Here is a 22,813-nt window from a genome sequence, read left to right as displayed (position 1 = left end):
CTCTCTCGCTCTCTCGCTCTCTCGCTCTCTCTCTCTCTTTTTACCAGTTCTAGGCCTGAAATGTTGAGGAGGGGTTGGGGCAGAGACTTGGCTGGCCTAGTAGGATTATATAACATCAACAGCCTGTGGAATTATACAACCACCAGGGCTTGGGGCAAAGGGGGAGGGTCCTCTGGCCTTCTGTTTAGATGTGCTAAGGATTGGGCCAAGAAAACTGAAGTAGGACCTCCCCTACATTCTCCCTCTTTTCTATAAGATGAGGCTCAGAGCCAATGGCAACCTTCCCTGGGCTCTCAGACCCTTCTCTCCCTGTTTTTAAGCTCATTAGGCCTCAAAATGATGTCATTAGGTGATACCACCACCTGCTATTGGGCAGACCCCAATAGGGAATGCCAGATGTGTGTGTATATGGGGAACATGACCCAGGAGGCTCTGGGAGATTGAGTGGCAGGGTGGGGACTGGTGAGGAGGATCAGCTTTGGACAGGGCTGAATTCAGAGGTAATCATCCTTTTCCCAGGCACCAGCCCTGGGACTGGGCTCAGAGGACCCTGGTTCTGGGGGGCTGAAGTGGATTTTCTTGGACATGATGCTCCTGGTCTGGGTGATGATGGAGGTTGGGGAGTGGGAGGGGAGCAGATGAGCCAGGGCCCCCTTCCTACAGGCCTGAGCTCCTACGCTCTTCCCCAAGGAAGCCTGCGGGGTGTTTACTGTGGTGAAAATGAGCGCTCCCCCCTCTCCTGATCCTCCCCCTCCACTCCCCACCCCTACCTCCACCAGTCTCTTTGCTGATGCTGCTTCCTGTCCTGGGGTGAATGTATTACCCCTGCCTCCTCTTCCCCATCTCCCCCAGTTTACTCACAGGCTTTCTGGTGCTAGAAAAGATCCCCGGTTCAATGGTCCTCAGGTCTGGATGAGAGCAGAGATCTGGTGCTTGCTCAACGCCAGGCTGCCTCAGCTAGATGCACCTGCAAAGAAGGGACTTTGAGGCCTTTCTCAGTGGCCCTTCAGGTTTAACACAATCTTTTTGGAACCAGACCTAAATCCCATTTTCTGAGGTTTGGTCCTTTTGTTTTTGTTTCAGTTTTCATACCACCCCACCCCCCACCCCCACTAACCTTCCCTTCTCTGGCAGTGTAGTTTAAGCCCTTGCAGCTCATATCCTCTCACCAAAGCTAAATGTATACATTGTGGGGCAGGGGATACATCTAAATGTAAATGAATTGAGTTTTCAACCTGCCACAAGTGCATTTCCCTCTGGGCCTCAGTTTCCTCATCTGTAAACTGAAGAAAGGGGCTGAATCAGATGACTTCTGCGATCCTTTCCACCAGTGACATTCTGGGAGTCTGTTCCGATTCGGGAGAGAGGCTGAGATTTCAATAGGACAAGGCCAGGACAGGACCCTCAAATGGGGCCTCTTGCCTTTCCTCTTCCCTTCAGACCCCATTCCTCTTCCTCTTTCCCCACTCTCCTCCCCACTTCCTGTTTCCCTGCTCTCCCACCCCACTCTCCTTGTGTCATCTCCAGCCGAGCAGACGGAGACCAGTCCCAGTGGATGGTGCCTGGGCGTTGCAGGCCAGTGGGCCATGTGTGGCTCTGGGACCTTGGACCAGTCATTCTTCCTCTCTGATCCTCAGTTTCTTCATTTTAAAACAAATCAAAATACAACTAGCAAGGTAGCAGAGAGATTAAGTGAGAGAACGTTTCATTCAATAATACTCTTGAGGCCCTACTATGTGCCAGGCCCCTCCTTGGATCCCAGGGAAACAGTGAAACCATACTGACCCAGTCTCTGCCCTGGGGACAGTCATCACCAGTGGAGAGCTATCCTAAAAATTTTCTCCTTCCTCAGTTCTTATCCCAGCTCCAGTGTGTGCCCCTGGCCAGCCCTGACCCTCTTGGAGCTCAGTTCTCTCATCTATAAAATGGGGAGATTTTTTCCAGCTTTATTTGGGGTATGAGTATAGAAATAGTATATATATGAGGTATACAGCTTGATGTTTTGATATGCGTATACATTGTGAAATATCATCACAATCAAGCTAGTTAACATATCGATACATCACTTCACGTGGTTCCTTCCTTTTTGTGGCAAGAATACTTAGGATCTACCCTCTCGGCAGATTTTAAGTACACAATACAGTATTACTAACCAGTTACATTAAATCTCCAGAACTTTTTCATCTTGCATAACTGAAACGTTGTACCCTTGGACCCACATCTTCCCATTTACCCCAACTCCCAACCCCCTGGCAACCACCATTCAACTCTGTGCTTCTATGAGTTTGACTATTTTAGATTCCCCATATATAAGTAAGATCATGCGTTGTTTGTCTTTCTGTGTCTGGCTTATTTCACTTAGCCTAATGCACTCCAGGTTCATCCACGTTGTCATAAACGGAGGGATTTCCTTTTTTTTAAGGCTGAATAATATTTCATTGTATACATATGCACATACCACGTTCTGGTCTGTACCGCCACCCTTCCTAGTGCAGGTGAGACAGTACCCATGGAACTTCCAAAATTGAGGGCTGGTGAGGAGTGCTTGGAAGGGTGGGTGCCCCATCCTTGGTGACCATCTCTCTCTGCCTCTACTCCACAGCTCTCCGTGGCTAACAAGGCCCCTGGGACCGGAACTGGGACCGGGACTGAGGGGCAGCAGCAAGTGAATGGTGACAAGGGGTCTCCAGCAGTGCCCTCGGCCCCGCCCTCCTATGAGGAGGCCACCTCCGGGGAGGGGCTGAAGGCAGGGACCTTCCCTGCAGCCCCTTCGTCTGTGCCGCTCCACCCTGTCTGGGCCTATGTGGACCCCAGTAAGTCTCTCAGCTCCTGCAGACTGGAGCATCAGGGGGAGTGGAGGGCTCACACGGAAAACGTGGGTAGGAGGACGTTGCCCAGAAGTAGACGTACTGTGTGGTTGTTGTATGAGGCTCTGTTTTCAAAGGCTTGGGTTTTGGAGGACTGTTCTGAGGGTAGGTGAAGGACGCCATGGAAAGGGAGATATACAATGTCTGCAGTCAGAGTGCTCTTGGATGGGGATGAGGGGACTTTTTCAAGTCACCAAGCTAGGGCAAACAGGGGACAGATGCAGGGAGAAAAACCAGGGGCTAGTCTAGAAAGGCTCTCCTAGAAGAAAGGGATGCAGAGAAGGGATGGGGAGATGACAGAATGGATGCAGGAAGGGGCAGTCTGATGCTGTATCTGGCCATGGCCTTAGCTGGGGCTGGCTTCCTGTGAGTGAGGGTACAGCATGCTTATATGTTAGCTGATATGAAACCTTAGTGAGGACATGTCCCCATGAAAACCCCAGGGGTGTTGGGGGCCAGAGGCCTGAGGACCCACTTCACCCATCACTCTCCTGTCTCTTTTCCCTTCCCCGAGCCATTGTTTGGGGACATGATGTGGGAAGGTGTGTGGCTGCCAGTGTCCCTCATGACTGGGAATAATTTATAGGCAGACTCACCCAGGCTGATGGCAGCTCCTTGCAGACTAAGAATTGTAGCTGGTGGGAGCCCCTCAATTAGGTTGAGCAGCCTGTGGGAGCTTTGCCTCAGGGCTGAGACCCTACAGCTCCCCACAAACTATAAGAAAGGGTCCCTTCTCAAATCTTCCTCAGCCCCATCAGCCTCTCAATCCCCCTCTCTCACCTTATCACTCCCGCCCCACCCCCACTCCCAACAGAATTCTAGAAGAGATCCTGGGGACAATGCCTCAGACAGAGCCTCTACTCACAAAGAGTAGCCATCATGAGCCACACCACTCACCACAAAACCTCTCCTCCCAGACCCACACACACCTACCCTGCTGTGACCTACTGGAAGGCCAATAGAGGTCTGATGTTCGTGGGAGCCTTCTCACTTCCCCAGATGCCCGCAGGACTGCTCTGCTCTCCTTTTCTCCTCCTCCATAGTCTGGCCATGAGTTATCCTGGTAAAGAGGCAGGGAAATGAGTGTTCAGAAGGAAAGAACGGAATGTGCAGAGACCCAATAGCAAGAGGACACAGGGCTGAAAAAATATAGTCAGTCTGGAGAAAAGTAGGAGGGAGTAAAGTACAGTAAGGCTGGAGGGCTCGTGGGATGTTAGGGAGGTTTTGTTAATGAACTTGAACTTGAGTAAAAAGCAGAGGGGCTCCATCGAAGAGCTTGAAGTAGCGCAGTGCCATGGTCAGCTTTGAAAGGCCAAGTTTGAGTCTATTGCTATGGAGGAGGTAATCATGTAGAAACTGTCAGGGACAGTGGAGGAAAACAGAGTAGACACATGTGAGGAATGGCCCAGGTGGGTCCAAGGGAAAGGGCAGCGAAGCCTCCATCAGGCACAGAGCCAGAGGCTTTCGCTTTTATCTCATTTTGTCCCAGGAAGTGAGTATCACTGGCCCATATCATAGAAGAGATCAGAGATGGCTGGTGATTTGCTCAAGGTCACACAGCTAGTCAATCTTAGAGCAGGAGCCATATATGGGCCTGTTGGACTGTGGAGCACTTGCTCTTCTGAAAACCTGAGTTCTGGAACCAGCCCCCAAATTTCATCCCCACCCACACCTCACTTCTTGCCTTGTTGTGGCTTTATTTCCCCTCCAGTCTTCCCCCAGTCCTGGTTCCCAGCTAGAGCACCAGCAGGTCCCCCTATCAAACTAAGTCCCCAGATTCCACCCCAAGGGTCTCAGAACAAGCTGGAATCAGGACCTTTCACCCTGAGATGCGCTAGGTAGCCCTGGGAGTGTGTTTGTCCCTCTCTGATTCTTAGCCACAAGGAAGACAGAGTGTCCAGGGTGGGAGGTGGGGGACACGAGAGGAAATGGTCACATTTGTGACCCCAGGGAGTTTGGCCCCCAGGGAATCCCAGTCAGGGTGAAGGGAAAGAAAAGGGAAATGGTAGTTTATTCTCAGGGCTCAGAACAGGAAAGGTGAAAAGCAACTGGGGAGAAAGATCTGGGGATGGAGTGGGAGGTTTGAAAATGGGCCTGGAGAGAAAGACTTGGGATGGCCCAGAGAACCAGTTTGAGAAAAGGCAGCTCCGCACAGGTGACCGTTAGGGTCAGTATTATATTTATAGGTATTGGCGTCCTCATGGCCCTCCCTCTGCCCACCCAGGCAGCAGCTCCAGCTATGACAGCGGTTTCCCCACTGGAGACCATGAGCTCTTCACCACTTTCAGTTGGGATGACCAGAAAGTTCGCCGAGTCTTCATCAGAAAGGTAATTGCCTCTCCCCAGCTCTCTAGGACTGAGGAAGTGGCTTGGGGGAGCCCCTTGAAAAGCCCCCGGTCCAGCTTTCTACCTGCAGAGACCACCATCTCCCCTTTTCTTGTGATGCCAGCTGACAGTACCTGTTGGGAAGTGCTTCCTTAGGTCTCACCCCACTGCTCCCTGCTATTCCCAAACACATGAGTATTGCCTCTTCTCTCCAGAGACTGTGGGCCCCTTTGCCCGTGGGTGTGGGCCCTGCAATGTCTTTACTCCCCTTTTACCTTGTCCTGGTTCTGTTCCACTGGCCCTCAAGAAGGAGGGTGGAGGGCACAGGGTGCTTGTCTGGAAAGTAGATTGAGTTACAGGGGAGCTGAGGCCTCCCCGAGCCTCACAGGGAACTGCAACCTCGCTGGCCTCAAACAGGGCTCCCCAAGCTGAGCAGAACTCCCTCCCACCTCCAGGTCTACACCATCCTGCTGATCCAGCTGCTGGTGACCTTGGGTGTCGTGGCGCTCTTCACCTTCTGGTGAGTTAGCTGTGTAGACTGGCACTTTCCAGGGATGTCTGTGGCCAGGCCTGGGGGAAGGGGGTGGATCAGAACCAGGCTTCTCTTGGGATGTTTGCATGAAGAGATTTGTGTGGGGCTGTCGACGTCCTCGTGCCAGGGGAGAACCTTAGAAAGCGCACACGGAGAAGTCCTCCATCCAGGGTGGGGTAGACCCGCTGCCTTCTGGGCCTGCAAGTGTCTATGAGACCGTCATTCCTCTCAGGTCCTCCAGCCCCACACCTAGACACCTCCGAGTCCCAGCCTGGGACTGCGGCTGGGGCTCCCTAAGCCACCAGGGGTGCATGCTTCCTTTCTTCCTCTCAAGTCCTGTGAACTGCGGGGGGGGGCGGGGGGGGGCGGCAGGTGCAAATGTTGAACCAGAAACAGAGACAGAGGGTAAATTGTTGTTCTTTCTCCCTCCCTTCTCTGCAGTGACCCCGTTAAGGACTACATCCAGGCCAACCCGGGCTGGTACTGGGCATCCTAGTGAGTATACCCCAAGCCTCTTTCTAGAACCCTCAGCAGCACATGGTAGGAAATCTCTGTTGACAGAATGCAAGCTCATGGCCTCTCCTCAGCCCATAGGAACTGTTCTCACAAGAGTATGGCCAGAAGGGCCCTTTTGGGGTAATTAGATCCTAGGGGGAGGAGAGGAGATAGGTGTAGGTAGGTTCTGGTGCCTGCACAAGGAGGGAAGGGTTGGGCCGGAGCTATGGCTACAGCGACCCAGACCTTGGCCCTGAGGGAAGGGGCAGTGGGACACCTTGGCCCACAATAATTACATTGTTGTTACTCATGCTTACAAGTTGAGTTATTAATTATAATAGCTACTACTTATAGAGTACCTAATAAGGGCTGGGCATTGTTCTCTGTGTTTGATATATGGTATTGCATTTGTTCCTCAAATCTACTGGGTGTGATTTCTCAGAAAATTAAGGCTCAGAAAAGTTGACTAATTTGCCTAAGGTCACACAGCTAGTTATTGGTAGAGCTGGGATTCAAACCCAGGATTCAGGTTGAAACTTATGCTCTTAATCCCTCTGCTGGGCAGACTCCGTCTCTAGCCACTCAGCTCCTGGTCATTCTACACTCTTTAAAGAACGTGGCAGGTAACTTGAGAGAAGAGGTTTGATGGTGTAGGTGATTCTGACCCTCCTATCTGGGCTATTAAGTGGTCATTCTGGATAATTCCAGGCTGGAACCATCCTGGGCTCAGAGCAAAACGGCTCTCCCCAAAGTCTCCTTCATCACCCACTGTTAGCCCAGCTCTGTACTGGGGCTGCTGGAGAGGAGGGGAAGGTAATGGGCAGCACAAAGCAGCATATGAAAGAGTGGGGTCCAGAGGAGAGAGGAGGGAAGGCATGAGCCCGGTACACAAAGCTCTCAGTCTACATCGAGGGTGCGCCTAAAAGGATGGAGACTGGAGTAGCTTAAGCAAAAGCATGGCGGTGGGACTGAACATGGTACCTTGGGTAAATTAGGAACTAGGCTGTCAGAGGACTGGAAGGCTCTATGTAGGGGACTCTGGGACATCTCAGAGAGCAGTGGGGCCTTATGGGGCAGAGGCTCTGAATGCCTGGCCAAGAAGCTTACACACTAGGGCTCTCCCAAGCCTGTTCCTGGAAAGGATCTGGTGGGGCTATGCACTCAGCCCAAGCCCACTGGACCACCCTGAGCCCAGAACAGTCCCAGAGAGGGCCTAGAGTTATACAAGCCAACCAGGGACTGATGAGAAGGAGACTTCTGGTCTCTGGGGCTCCTTGGAGGAGAGGAGGAGTGGAGAGGGAGCTTGATCAAGTTGTGGGTCCCAGGAGAGGCACCATTCACACCCAAAGCCTTTCCTAGGGCACAGGATAGAGAGCCTGTCTACAGACCAAGCAGAAGGCATATGTTTTAAGGGAGCTGAGAGGCACTGTGTGGTAAAGCTAACGAGGCCCCAGGGACTGCCACCGGGGCCAGCTCATACAGCAGGTTGGCATGGCTCCCAGCACATCAACACCACCTGGTAGCCTCAGGTGCCCCGAGAACTCAAAAATGAAACCCCGAGGCCCCTCTTCAGGCCTTCTGTGGGAAGGTCTGTAGGACACCATGCCCTAAGCAGATGGTGGCAAGGGGACAGCCAAGAAATGAGCAGGCTTGGAAGTGGGGGCAGAGTCTAGCCCACTGAGGGCAGGCATGAGAATCTGGGCTCTGAATGGTGAGCTTTATCAACACCCCTCCTCAGCTTCTCCAGGCAGAAAACAGGGATGCCCTCCCTGGCTCAGGTGGGAGGGGGTGGAGAGGAATCAGAAATGGGCATAGACCATGTGCTTTTTATGAGCTGTCAAAAAGCCTTCACCATGCTTGGGAATTCTGCCACCAAGCTGCTGCCCTTTTCTCCAGAAAAGCAGCCCGTGGCTCTGGTCTGCCTGATCTCCACCCCTCAACTCTGTCCATCCTGCCCCCTGAACCTGCTTCCGGGTCTGAGACCTACTGGTCTCACCTCCTCCAACATACTAAGCCCTTAATAGCAATAAGAATAAAATAGTTATTATTATTATTTTTTAAAGATTTTATTGGGGAATTGGGGGAGGGAAACAGTGTTGGGGAATTGGGGAAGGGGAACAGACAAGTTGCCGTCCTTTTGTTCTCCAGTCTAGTTGTGGAGGACGTCGCTTCACTGGCCCATGTTGGTATTATCATTGCTCTCTTCCCGGCTGAGGCAGTCGCTCGCCGGCCATTGGACTGCCACTCACGGTGGCTGCCGGCTGTTCATGCTGGCTGCCAGCCACTCGAGGTAGCTCATGGCAGCCCACTGCAGCAGGGGCTACAGCCTATGCCATCACCAGCGACTCACGGCAGCCCAGCTCCAGGTTGAGCTGTTGTTCACCATCTTAGCTGTAGAAGGTGCAGCGTCACTGGCCCTCATGTGGGGTCTGAACTGGGGCCCTGCTGCTCAGAGTTGGCGTCCCAAGCCAGCTCTTAACCAACACGCCACTCAGCCGGCCCGCTCTTCTCTTTTTTTGTTTTTAAATGTGTGTGAGGTGCTGTGCTGAGTGTTTTACAGATATTTTTCATTTGATCCTTACAACAACCCTACCAGGCAGACACGATTATTATTCACATTTTACAGATGAGGAAATTGAAGCTCAGAGAGACGTTATTCCGAAGCAGCATAGCCAGGATCTAAGCCCCCAGTCTTTCTGAATGCAAAGCTCATGCCCTTCCCCTCAGTGCCCTGCTGCCTCCCTCGTGGCCCAGGACTGGTCCTAGAGCAGGACACATAGGGGAGGACTCTGGGTTTAGACCCTGGCCTCTACCTGAGCCTCACTCCTCTGTCCTGATGCTCTAAACAGACTACGGCCCCTGTCCAGGCCTTGGGCTCCAGGCTCTGACGTGCAAGTCAGTCTTTCTCTCACCTCTGCTATGACGCATTCTCTGCCCCCTGGGATGGCAGCCTTCCAGACCCCTCCTCCCCGCTCCCCGCAGCTTTCTTGAGGCCCCAGTCAGCTCCCTCAGTGGGCTCTTGCCTTACTGTCTGATTGCTCCCTCTGAGCTATGGCAGTGAGAACTGCTGGCCTCCCTAAAGTAGAATGGAGTAACGGCTATGGGGTGGGGGTGGGTGAACCAGGCAGAGCAGGAAAAGTGCCAGACCAGAGCTAGGAAGAGGAGGGTCGGAGCCTCTCCAGGAAGCTGTCAGTCTTATTATAACAGCTGCCTTCCTCAAGTTCTTACCCCATGCCAGGCCCCACGCTAAATGCTTGATGTGTATTCTTTCATTCAATCCTCACCACAGCCCAGTGAGTTGGTACCAATATTTCTGTTTTCCAGAGGCAGAAACTGGGGCTCTGCAATTAAGTAATTTGTTCAAGGTCACGTGATAGTAGTGGCGGAGCTGGGATATAAATGCGAGTGTCAGGTTCCAGAACTGCAGCATGACCCCCGGGGCGTGAGTCCCTCTGCCCTTCCTCCAGACTGTTTGTCTTGTGGTTTGAGGAACTAGGGACCAGAGAGATAAAATGAGACTGGCCATTGTTCCCAGGAGGCTTCCAGTCTAGCCAAGTGGGGACAGGACCCACATGCAGGACACACATAGATACGGTATTATTATTGTTGTTGAAGCGACTGACTAATGACCCAAATGAGACCGAAAGAGATCAGATGCTGGGGTGTTTCTCAACCGGGACAGGAGATTCTCCTGCCCCTCTGGAGCAGGACGTTCAGCAGTCCTTGCCTGGCGCCGAAACCCCTCAGTTGCTGTGACAGCCATTCCACATTATTCGAGAACCCCTAAAGAATAGGAAAGGGTGAAGACAGAAGGCTCCTGTTCACCAAATCCAATAGGCTTGTCTCGACCCTATATTCCCTGTCCTTTTGCATTTCATCCAGAAAGATTTAAAGATCACCTCACCTGTGCCAGACCCTGGGTTAGAAGGAAGGGATACAGGGCTGGCCGAGTGGCGCGTTGGTTAAGAACTGGCTTGGGATGCCAGAGGGCCCCGGTTCGGATCCCACATATGAGGGCCGGGAAGAGTGCAATGATGGTGCCAACTTGGGCCAGTGAAGCAACATCCTCCACAACTAGATTGAAGAACAAAAAAAACAACAGCAACTTGTCTGTTTCCCTTCCCCCAATTCCCCAGCACTGTTCCCATCCCCCCAATTCCCCAATAAAAAAACTTTAAAAAAAAAAGAAGGAAGGGGGATACGAAATGAGTAGATCGCACACTGATCCCCCAGATGTTATACCTGGGAGTCAAAGGGGCAGGGCCATGGGGTGTGAGGATGCAGGCTTTGGTTAAGGCATGCCCATGGTACACGGAGAAAGTCCCTGTAACCCAGGCCTCAGGAGTCCTTGCTTATTGGTCCTTTCCAGCAGGAGCAGTGTAAGGATGCAGAGGGTGATGAGAGGGGACAGTGGAGGGGTGGAGTGTGGAGAGGAATGGGTTGGAGAGGTAGGCAGGGGTGGATCATGCAAGGCATTGCCAGGTCTTTGGGGATTTTAAACAGGGGAGTCCCATGATTGGATCTACCAGAGAGAGGTGGCCTGACCTTAACGGGAATGGAGAGAAGAGGACAGATTTGAGAGCTACCTGGGTAGGAGGATCAGCAGGTCCAGGTGACTAATTGGGCATGGCAGCGTGAGAGTCAAGGATGATGCGGAGGCCTCTAGTTGGGTGACTTGGAGGGTACATGATGTCTTCTGCAATAAGGATGCAGGAGAACAGGGAAGAGGGCAAGTTTAGGTCTAACCTGTTGAGTTTGGCACGTTTCTGAATAGCCATGTCTGCCCAGGAAGCAATTTGAAATCTAAGTCTCTGGTTGAGAAGGAAAATCTAGATCAGAAATACGGGTGTGAGTCATAAGCACTTCCCTGATAAAGGGAATCCCAGGGAGAGCATGACGGGAGAGTCACCCCACAGGACCCTATGCATGGAAGGAAGGAGACATATTTAGAAATACTCTGAAGGACATTGAGGAGGACTGGCCAGGGAGGTAGGAGGGGACCCAAGAGTATATAATTGTGGAATCAGGGGAACAACGAAGAGATCAGATGTAGTTGAGAAGTCGGGTAACATATGAACTGACAAGTGTCGGACTCAGCAAGGTCACAGTGATGTGGCAGAGCCAGCTCTCATTAAATAAATCCGAGGTTGGGTTTGTCGGGTTGGGAAGTAATTGGGAGATAAAGAAGAAGACAGTGAATGGAGATAACTTTTTAAAGAAGCTTGGCTGTGGGTTGGATGAGGTAGCAATAGCTAGAACCAAGGTAGATGTTGGTTAAAGATGGAAAATAGCTGAGGAGGTTTGTGTGGGAGGAGAGGTAGCAGTAGAAAGGTTTAGGTAATAGAGATGGCAGGGCAGTTGAGGAGTGGGACCCAGAGCTCAGGCTGGGGGGATTGGTATGGGATGAAAGGAGGGACAGGAGGAAGGGCACATAGATGCTGATGTGATGGTTGCAGGTGATGGTGGGCAGGGAGGCAAGGGAGCCCCACCTCGTCTCAGATCTTTTAGGGACACATCAGACCAGAGACCATGCATAAGAGTGAGGCAGCCTGAGAGGTTTAGGGATGGGGGAGGATGGTTGGAATTGCTGCTGTGGAGAATGTGTGAGAGAACCAAGGAGGGAGGTGGGAAAGGATGGCAGATGCCATGCAGAGAGCCTACTGGGGGCTGGAGACCATGCATTAGTGGTGGCACCAATCTAGGTAGGTATGAGCATGTCCTACCCTTGGATCCTCAGCCTTCATCGTCCACCTTCTAGACTTGCCTCCACTTCCACTGCTCTCCAGAAAATCCTCAGCCTTCCATCCCTATCTTTGGGTTGTGCCTGAGCTCCCTGTCAGTCTCTCTGCCAGCCACCTGATCCAGAAATTTATGCCGCAGGTACTTTTTGCTTGTGCCAGGTGCTGGCAGGATAGACAAGGGCCCTGCCTACTGAGCTTGCAGTCTAGTAGGGTAGACCAACAATAAAGTATTATAACTAATAGGATTGTTACAGGTAGTGCCTGAAGAACGCAGCATGGGGCTAGGATTCTGGAGCCAGAGTGCCTGGGTTCTAATCCTGCCTCTGCCACGTGGTAGCCACATGACCTTGGACAAGTCACCTAACCTCACTGTACGTCAGCTGTAAAGTGAAGCGCATGCTTCATAGAGAAGATATGAGGATTACATTAGTTAACATTTATAAAGCACTTAACACTCTACCTGGCACATAAAAAACACTGCTATATGAGCTTTTTCTTTGAAGTAATAAGGTACTGTCCAGGGAGACCATTTTAGATTGGGTGGTCAGCTGTCCCATGGCACCCAAGTATTTCTAGAAACAGGTTCATCCTATTCACCTCCCTCTCTTTTAGAATTAGACCAGCAACGTGCCCATTGCTAAGTTCTAGGATGACTGTAGCCTTACCCCAGCCCCCATCACCCTGCCTGGCTCCCTGTGTGGGTAGAGAGTGGGATAAACAGGGGACTGAATGGAGAGGCCTCAGGGTGGACTGGCTGACTCACCATCTGTCTTTCACAGCGCTGTATTCTTTGCGACCTACCTGACCCTGGCCTGCTATTCTGGATCTAGGTATGATGATGGTTTGAAGAGCAATTTGTGGGGACACGAGCAAGAGCTTGGGCATTCTGACCCCAGTCCTGCCTTCCACCATTCCATTGTGCTGTGTACCCTTGAGAGGGCCCCATCCATCTCTGGACTCCATCAAGCAAGCCTACCCCTCCCTCCTTTACTTGACACCTCTGAGGTGGGAGGAGGGTGGGGTACATGGAAATATGGCTGAAGAAACAGCCTCCAAGAAGTGGGGATGGGGTTGGGCCCCCTCCCTGCTGCAGTGACCCAGCCTGCAGCTGCTGGCACCCCCACACTCCTCTGAACTTGGTGGCTTGCCTTGCAGGAGGTATTTTCCTTGGAACCTGATTCTCCTGACCATCTTTGTAAGTGATCTGGGGGTGGCTGGGGGGAGATGCCAAGTGAGGATGAAAGGAGGAGGGAGGGAGGATAGGCTTTGAATGCCAGGAAGTCTAGGCTGGGGATGTCTAATGTGAGGTCACTGGGGGAGACAGGGGTATATTTTCACCCCACTTCTTCCACAGAGATGTTCCACCCTCTCTTTCCAAATGGGCTTAGTCTCCCCGCTACTCCATCCGCTGTCTCTTTTCATTGTGATTTGGTTTTTAAGAGGTTTGTATGGGACATCCTAAAGCTACGGATAATTAAAAGTGTGGGAAGGGGAAGGGGATTCTTAGAAATGGGAGCAGAGCAGGGCTGCAAAAGGAAGACAGGCACAGCTGGCGCAAAACCTAAGAGGCTCCTTCGCCAGGCCTGAGTCCTGGAAGTAAATGTGTGTGTGAGCGGAGCAGACATAGAGTTAAGGGGTATATGCAAGGGGTGGAGACCTGGGCTGATCCTTGAAGGTGTCTGGGCCTCAAAGTCCGAGTTCTGGAGCATTCCTGCTTTTTCTTTCAGACCCTGTCCATGGCCTACCTCACTGGGATGTTGTCCAGGTAAAGGGGAAAAGGTGGTGGGGGAGGGGGCCTTAGGCCAAGCTTGGAGCCAAGGACTGGACACATTGGGGGAATTGCCCCCCAAACACCATCCCTCCTGGGAGCATTTGAATGGAGGAGGGGACTCAGGCAGGCAGGAAACATTGGCCTACAGCCATCTCCCCATACACTCTACTGGACAGAGCCTCTAGGTCCATGGGGTGGGGTGGGAGATGCAAGGGGACTCCTGTCAGGCTGCAGCTTAAAAGACCCCAGACTTGTGGTCATAAAGTTTCCACCTCCAGGCACCAGCACAAACCCCTCCCACCCCTCCAAGGAGAGAGGCCAGGGAAGCAGGTAAGGGAGGACCTTGGGAAAAGGGAGAGAGAGGTCAGGGGACCAGGTCCCTGCAGAAGAGGGTAGGCCTGCTGGAGGCTGACCCCTGGCCTGTGGTCCTGCAGTTACTACAACACCACATCTGTGCTGCTGTGCCTGGGCATCACCGCCCTGGTCTGCCTCTCCGTCACCGTCTTCAGCTTCCAAACCAAGGTCAGTTCTGGGGCCCGTGGGCAGGGAGATGAGGTGAGGGGCTGCAAGCTTAGATCCTGAGCTGGTGAAGGGGGTGAGTTGGGTCTGGGGAGACCACATGGGGGAGGGGAGTAAGAACACTAGGTTCTGGGAGTAAGCACTAGGCAGTGGCCTGTCGTATAGACCTCAGCCCGACGGCTGACACCTGCCCCGTCCTTGCAGTTTGACTTCACCTCCTGCCAGGGTGTGCTCTTCGTGCTGCTCATGACTCTCTTCTTCAGTGGACTCATCCTGGCCATCCTCCTGCCCTTCCAATACGTGAGTCTCAGGCGCTCCCAGTGGGTCACATGGGGACGGAGGGGGGCCCACCGGCCCAAGGGTGCTGTTTCCTCCCACACCCTCCAGGGAAGGCCCAGAGCCAAAGGCTTACAGCCTCCCATCCTGTCCGGCCCCTCCTGGCACCTGCCCTGGGCTTGTTGGCAGTGTAAGCAAACCAACAAGGAGGCCTTTCTTGGCAGGCCTGGGCACCTGCCTGCTTCATGAGCCACATCCGGCTTCACCTTTCCGTCCTCCCTTCTCAGTGGAGGGGGTGAGGCTGCAGGGAGGGGCGCCATGGAGCATTTAAACCCCTGGCAGGGGAGGGAGCCTGGAGCTCCCCGGGACCACCAGGCCCAGAGGGGCTCTGAGGAAGGGCCTCCTGGGAGTCCTGGGGCATCAGCCAAGTCCAGAGAGGCAGACTGGCCAGCCAGGCAGCTGGGGGTTAGCGAAGTGGGCCCTGAGCCTATCCCCACCCCAATGAGCATCCATGAGGCCAGCCAAATCTCAGCTCTTTTACAAGTGTCCAACATGCCCTGGGAAGCCCAGTTAGAACTGTTCAGGACTCAGTGGCCCATTCCAGGTGCCCAGGCTGATTGAGGGCATCACAAGAGGGGCCAGAGGTTCAAATCCTGGGAACCCAAGAGATAAAGCTATTGGACCCCTGCTGGAGGCTCAGTGCTTATACCCGCCCCTTGCTCCTCTTGGTACACGGTCCCTCACGGCCCCTTTTCTGCCAGGTTGAGAGCAGTGGTCCTCACCCCACCTGCCCCCACCCAATCCTTTGAGCCCCAGCACCCAGGGCACTGGCTCTCAGGACAGCGGCATTGGTTCTGGCATTTCCTTGGCTCTTCCCAGTATCCTGTTGACGCAAGGAGGGGCCAGAGCTGGCCTGAGGCCCTCTGTGTATCTAGGAAAGGGGGTACAGGAAGGGGCCCCAGAGCTTCAAAGAAACCTTTATTGACTCAGGTCGGGCTGCTGGAATGCCTGTGCTTCCAGAAATATTCAGGGGGAAGTCCCTACAGAGGGCACAGCTGGTGTGGCACCTCTTATGGAGTTTCCACACACAGCTGGGTGCCCCTGAGACCTGGGGGAACCTGAGATTGGGAAGAGGTGCCATTCTAGCCTCTGCAGGTAATCCCATTAAACACAGCTGGCAGGATTCCAGATAGCCACCCACCACACCCCTGAGTTCAAGTCTTTGTCCCCTTCCACCTGAGCCCCTTACCTGCATAGGCAGAGCCTGGGAACTCCCCACAGAGAGACAGATAGACCCTGTACAGGACAGCAGGAGGGAGCAGCCTCAGGCCAGACCCGGGCTGGGAAGATGACAGAGCCCCAATAGGATAAGTCACTCTTGTGCTGCCTGTGCCTGGGGCTGTGTGTGGAGAAAACAAGTGCCAAGCAGGTTGGGCACTCCCCTGCCAGGCCCTCTATGATCACTTTTATCTTGGGGTTCCCCCACACTACCTGAGCACACAGAGAATCAAGGAACCCTTTTGGTCCTGGGGCTTCTTAGGGACTGCTGGAGAGGGTTGGGGGCGGTGAGAGGGCCCCACTGGGGAAGTCTGTCCCACACCCTCCATTATCTGGACCGAGCCCTTCTCCCTGCCCCTTTGCCCCACCGCCCCATCTAACTATCCCTAAGCCCATTTTGCATCTGCCCCACAGGTGCCCTGGCTCCACGCAGTGTATGCCGTGCTGGGAGCAAGTGTATTTACATTGGTGAGTGCAGCTCCCTGGGGGCCCTGCCTTCTCAGTCTTTGATCATCTCCCCAGGTCCCGCCACCATCCTTGCCTTCCTCATAGGCCTCTTCCCTGAACCGCTGTGAAACACCGATGGGCAGGGTGGGGCTCAGTGCTAAGGTTAGGGAATTTTCTCTGGTCTCCAAGACAGACCAGCTGATCTGGACAGAGGAGGGAAAGAAGGTTGCAGGAGGACTGAAGCTTTAGACAGCTGGGAAGAGGGAGAGCTAATGCTGCTTTTGGGGGTGGAAGAGTGAGGGTGTCCTGATTGTGTGGACCCAATTGGCCGTTGCCCTTTTAGGGGTAACCTGGGAAGGCTTCTTGGAGCAAGGATTCTAAGTACCCTATGAGAGAGAGGCACTTATTGGGTTGTCGGAAAAGTAATGATGCATTTTTGCAACAAAAACATAGAAAAAAATATGTCACGACTTTTCCAACAACCCAATAGATTGACTTGTTCTTGGCTGTTCCCACCAAACTGAAAGTGTTGATGACAATGGTTGTGATTCTGATAACAATAACAGCTAATATTTATTGAGCACTTGTTCCCCCTTCCCTGCAAGCTCTCCACACGCACTTCACCCTCACCATAACGCTACGAAGTAGGTTCTATTGTTATCAAATTAAGATGAGGAACCTGAAGCTCAGAGACAATAAATAACTTGCTCAAGGTCATCCAGCATCCTAGGAAACGGTAGGGCCAGATTGGCCACTGGATGGTCTGGCTCTAGAGCCCCACTTGGGGTGGCTAGAAGCAGATGCCCAGGGGACAGAAGGTGACCAGAAGCAGACATCTGCCTGGAGTAGCCCAACACAGACCCCCTTGCTCAGATGGGCTCCAACTATGAATGTGATGGTGCTCCAGGATCCAGCCAGGGGGACAAGTTTATATTGGTGACATCTCCCTTGGAGGGTGTCCAAGGTAAACGTCCATTGCCAACAGGAGCAGTGACCAGACTGTCCTCTCCCCCTTTGGAATATGCAGCTGAGCTCAGTCTGGCCAGAGTTCTAGGCTCAGTCACAGGTTGCAAAGGCTTGTGGGTGACAGGTGGGGGGAGCAGAAATGGGGGAAATGGGGCATCAGATCTATGAGCAGAAGGTACAGAGATTTTAGATTGAGATCAAGCCAGAAATGGGGGTGTGGGAAGTTCATTCATTCATCCCCACAGGTCTTTGTTGAGCACCTATTATGTATGATATGCTGTGCTGTGTTCCCAGGGTACCACTGTCAGCAGGAAGATCACAGTGCATGGCACATAGCAGCACTTAGTAAATATTTGCGGAGTGAGTAAATGACCTCCCGGCTCAGAACTTAAGGGTTGGACGGGACTAAGAAGAGATCCAGTGAACCTCCAATCCCCTCCCTTTACAGATGAGAAAACTGAACCCTAAAGTTAAGTGATTTGTCCCAGGTTTCCTGGCAAGATGATGATATGTCAACTAAGTCTGGCCTTGATCAAGACTAGGGTGACCAGCTTATTTCAGTTTACCCAGAACTTTCCCAGTTTTAGCATTAAAAGTCCCACTTCTTGAGGGACCCTCTAAGTCTTGGGCAAACCAGGATGGTTGGTCACTCTACGACACTAACTTTGCTCTGCTGCCGGACCAGCGCTCTTTTTTCCAGGCAGAAGGTGCTAAAGACAAGTTTGGACTAGAAGGGTGGGGTGGGAAGTTTGCTAGGAGGAAAGAAAGCGGGAGGGTCACACTGGAGGGAGTGAGCCTGTGGGTAGCCAGAGTTTGCCAGGATCAAATGGAAGCAGAGGGGTTAGTGCAGGGCAGAGTGGGAGCGGGGGCGAGCATGATGAATGGAGGGTCACTCAGCTTCGTGCAGATCAGGTCACAACAAGTGTGTCAGCTATGTAGGGAGGCTGTCTGTACAAGCAGCGTTGGATGAACAGTAATCCATTAAATTTGTTTAATAATCCTTTGTGTTATTAGAATAATAAAAATAATCTCAACCATCTGTTCCACCCTTTACGTTTTACAAAGCACTTTCACACCTATTACCTCACTGGATTTCCACCACAACTCAGGGAGGGAGGCAGCACTGATGTTATAAGACTTTCTTTCCACATAGGAAGCCCTGGGTATGAATGGGCTGGCACAGAGTCCCACTGCCAGTAAGAGGCAGATTTAGGATAGGATTCAGGTATCCTGTGCATAGCCTGGTACCATTTCCAGTGCCCCATGGAAGTCCTCAAAGAGGACAACACCTATTGGCTTAGAGTTGGGGGAGGCTGGGGAGGTCTCTTCAGTAATTTTGCCCTCTCTCTCTATTGCATTATCAGTATTACCCTCTCTACTGGATTATTCCCATCAGCATAGAAACAGGCTATAACACACACACACACACACACACACACACACACATCCCTCTTTACTCCTCACCCTGCTTTATTTCTCTCCATAGCACTTCTCATCCTCTGAAATACTAGATATTTTTACGATTTGTTTGTTTCTTGTTTGTCTCCCTCCAACAGAATTTAAGTTCCTTGAGGGCAGGGGTTTTTGGTCTGACTTGTTTATTGCTGCGTCCCCTGTGCCTAGAACAGTGCCTGGCACACAGTAGGCATCCTTTGATGTTGTGGAATGAACAGATGTCTGAGAGGCATGGCTGAGGTGCTGTCAAAGCCAGCAAAGAAAGTGGCTGCACAGTAGATTTAAGGGCTGCTGTGTAGGTCTTCTGTGAGTCACAGGGGAGGAGGAACCACAATGCCTAATTACCAACTAATGTCTCATTAAGAGATCAACCCACCGAAAGGCCCCGGTTGGGCTCACCCTGCAGTTTATGTAAACAGTCAGGAGTACAGGTATGAATCCTCCAGTTCCATGCCCTGCCCTGGTTTTCTTGCGTCAAAGGAGGGAGGATATGCAGCAGGTCCCCTGGGTCTCAGGACGTAGGGAAGAGTTGAGGAGGGGCCCACTAGACACATTCCCCTTCCCCTCAGTTTCAGGTGGACAAAGGCCCTCAGAGGCCTAGCTCTACAAGAACTAAGGTCCCTGGACCTTTCTATGAACTCCAACTCAAAAGGTCCTTGACCTCAATTTGACCCTGCTTCCAGCTTCAGTTCTGTCCTGCCACTGTGGTTGCCTAGCTCCAACCCATCCCCATAACCAATGCCCTGCACCCTGGGCCTCTCCATCTGCCTATCCTGGCCACTGGGGAATTCTCAGCACCATGAGGGGTCCTCCCTGCACTGCAGCTAGAAGAATTACAAGATAGCATGCAGCACACCTCTACTCTGCTCGCTGCCTCGAGAAGGATGTGTGAGAAAGAGATGAAGAGGAGTGTCAGAGGAGGTCCAGGCCCCCAATGAGAACCACCCCTCAAACTCCCCCCAGCCTGGGCCTTGGTAAGGCTGTGAGAAGCAAATGATTTTTTCTGCCATCTTTGAGGGCTGAGACACCCAGTTGGACTAGGCTGAGATTGGAGGGTGGGGAGCCCAGGCTTCTCAGGGATGTGGTCCAGCCTTGAGGAACAGATCCTTCCTAGGCCTCACCCCATCTAGCCTCAGTACATTCTCAAGAGGCCTTGGGTTTTCTGCCTCACCCTATCCCATACCCACTGGGTGCCAGACCCAAATGCCAGTATAAGTGGGTGAGTCAGCCAGAAGGTACTGGCCCTGTTGTACTCTCCCCTCTAGTGCCCTCTCTTTGGGTGCTTTTTTGTAGAAACTCAGAGAAAGTCAGGCAGGGGGGCATGAGGGCTGGGCTGGGCTGGGGCAGTGGGGCAAGGTGGAGGGACTGGGACAGAACTGGAGGGCCGCAGTGGGAAGAGAGGGAACGGGTGGGGCCAAGGGCCTGGCCAGCAGGTTTCCCACTGTAGCTAAGCCTCCATGTCCGCATGACTTTAGGCAGATTGCTCCTCCTCAGAGTTAGTTCTTCTTTGGGGACTCCCAAAAGCTATTTAGGGTCTCCTAGCCACCTAAATAAGGAAGCCAAGCCTGGAGGCCTAGGAAAGAAACTAGCCATAGGACTTTAGAAAGTAAGCAAGAGGCACGGTGGGAACAGAACTCTGCCCCTTGCTCAGCCTCGCCAGTTTGAGGACCTCGGGAAACATCACAGCCTCCGTGCTTAAAGGAAGATTAATGAGAAGCTGCATGGATAGGCCAGAGACTGGGAGACCAGTTAGAAGGCCGTTGCAGTGTCAAAAAATCAGGGACAGGGTGGCAGAGATAACATGTGTGGTCAGTACTAGATGCTTCAGGGCCAGTGGTATTTGGATGAATGAAGCTTGGGTAGGAAGATGATTTGTTTGTAGAGATGCTGGGCCTCCAACACTGGGTGTTGACCCCAACCATTAGGGGACATGCACAGCACCTGTCCTCAGTCCGTGGAAGTGAAGGAAAGCCAAGACTGAGCCCTCAGAGCTGGCAGGGACTTCCCTGCACTGAGGCCCAGAGAGAGCATGCCCAGACACACACACACACACACACACACACACACACACACACACACACACACAGTGTTAGCTGCCAAGCTTTGTGCAAGCCCCATTTCCCTGATTGAGCCCAGCATTCCTTCCACCCTTCACTGTCCATTCCACGGATGGATAACAGGGCCCCAGAGAAGCCACCCAGGTCACCTTCCCTACAGCAGGAGGACCCAGAGAGGCCCTTTCATCTGCCACCCTGAGGCAAGGCTTTTAGCAGCTACTTCCAGCCCCAGCAGGGACTCTGTGTCCCCCAGACATGACAGCATCTGAGAGATTCAGAAAGGAAACTTCAGTCTGCCCCATACCACCTGCTTTTCCGGTGGGAGCCATGATATATGCCCTACCGTCTTCATACTTAGAGAAATACTTTGAAAAGTAAAAATGGCTATACAAACCCAAGGCAGAGATATGGTTTTATTTCATACTTACCTATTTCATTCAGAGTTTAGAGGCCCTTTTGCTTCAGTGGTTTACATGAGCCTGAAAGATCCAGTGAGAACCTTCTCTGTTCTGCCACCCAGCCTCTGCCACTAAAAAAGCCCTAACACTTCACCTGAGGCCTCACCTGAACCACCTGGAAGTTGAGGGGATTCCTTCAGATCAGGAGGGACGGTGCATTGACCAGTAACTGCTCCTTTGGGGCAAAGTGCACTCAAAGGTGTCCCTCTTCCAGGCCTCACAAGGCCTCACCTCAGTCTCACTTCCTGAGGTGCTAATTCTCAGGTACCAACACCCTGCTCAAACCAAGCCCTAACAACAGCCAGACCCAGAGAAGGTGAAAGAGGCCCCCCCCTCTCCCCAACCCTGGAGGTAGAGAACTGAGGGAGAGGGTGATTCAGAGGCCCTGGAGGGAGCAAGACAGAGAAGAATCTACACTGGCAGGGGCAGGGCAGGGAGGGACAGAGTCACTGCTCTCATACGCAGGGTGGGGGTTCTCCAGAGCACAGCCAGGAAGAGGGCTATCAGAAGGGCCAGGGGAGCGTGTAGAGTGGGAGGAAGCTCTGCAGATGGCCACATAAGCCCCACCCAAACCACATTCAAGTCCTAGCTCATTCTTTTATCACCGTGACCTTGGGCAAGTTATTGACCTATCTGTGCCTCAGTTGCCTCATCTTTAAAACGGGGCTGATATTAACTTTCATAAGGCTGTGGTACTGATTACATAAGATAATACACAAAAAGAAAAAAGAAGACAGCCTAGCATCTGAACATGGTAGTTTTTGAGCTATCATGGTAGCTTATACCGTTACTGTTAATGTTAACCTTGTAATTCAGAGCACTGGATTTTGGAGCCAGGGTACCTGGGTTCAGATTCATTCCCAGCCACATTGTAGCTGTGTGGACTGATCTAATCATGTAACCTTTCTGTGCTTCCATTACTTTTTTTATCTGTGAAATGCAGAGAATAATATTGGGTTGTCGGGAAAGTCATGACGTATTTTTTCTGTTTTTCGTTGCAAAAATGCATCATGACTTTTCCAACAACCCAATAGTACCCACCTCATAAGTCGTTGTGACATATTAATATATATAAAGCACTTAGAAAGTGATCAGTAAGTATTACCTGTTAGTCATAGTCAGTTGCCTAAGGTCAGAGGCAAGATTTGAACCCAGGTCTGTGTGACTCCCCAGTCCGTGTTCCTGAGCACTGTATTACACGCGTGCCCTGCCTCATAGTACCACCCACGGGCTCTCTCCCATACTTTCGTACACTGCTCCCCTTTTATCCTGGGCCAAGCTTTCTGGCTCCCATGCCTGCCAGACCATGTTCCTTCAGTGGCCCATCTGGAAGTGCACACTGGGACCCAGGGCTGCCTGCAGTCCTTGTCTGTGTCATTTAAATTTTTGACACCCAGGTTAGTGAAGACAAGAGAAGTATGTTATGTTGACCCTCAGCACATCTTCCCCCTCACCCTATCCTGCATCCCAACCTAGGGCACAAAGCTTAAGGCTGGTTGTCTCTTTCTAAAGAATCCTCAAAGCCCAGGCTCACCCTCTAGTCCAGTAAGTAATGGCAGGACCGCAGGGCCCAGGGCTCCCTGCATCCCCCAGGAAGCCTGCAGTGCTCTTGGCCATCAGCTCTGT

At 52.4% G+C, this 22,813-nt stretch overlaps 1 protein-coding gene across 1 annotated transcript in view; it reads left to right on the top strand.

The window, feature by feature from the left end:
• FAIM2 (Fas apoptotic inhibitory molecule 2) overlaps nt 1-22,813 on the top strand; it is a 32,170-nt gene that overhangs the window by 926 nt on the left and 8,431 nt on the right. The window contains exons 2-11 of the mRNA XM_019662284.1: nt 2,603-2,813; nt 5,092-5,195; nt 5,648-5,712; nt 6,166-6,219; nt 12,740-12,790; nt 13,116-13,155; nt 13,688-13,725; nt 14,166-14,253; nt 14,455-14,550; nt 16,219-16,272. Of these exons, the coding sequence (XP_019517829.1) occupies nt 2,603-2,813; nt 5,092-5,195; nt 5,648-5,712; nt 6,166-6,219; nt 12,740-12,790; nt 13,116-13,155; nt 13,688-13,725; nt 14,166-14,253; nt 14,455-14,550; nt 16,219-16,272 (801 nt within the window). The remainder of the gene's footprint in view (nt 1-2,602; nt 2,814-5,091; nt 5,196-5,647; nt 5,713-6,165; nt 6,220-12,739; nt 12,791-13,115; nt 13,156-13,687; nt 13,726-14,165; nt 14,254-14,454; nt 14,551-16,218; nt 16,273-22,813) is intronic.

The sequence above is a fragment of the Hipposideros armiger genome, unplaced genomic scaffold, assembly GCF_001890085.2.
Source record: "Hipposideros armiger isolate ML-2016 unplaced genomic scaffold, ASM189008v1 scaffold_371, whole genome shotgun sequence".
NCBI lineage: Eukaryota > Metazoa > Chordata > Mammalia > Chiroptera > Hipposideridae > Hipposideros > Hipposideros armiger.
This window is presented reverse-complemented; position numbering and strand designations above follow the sequence as displayed.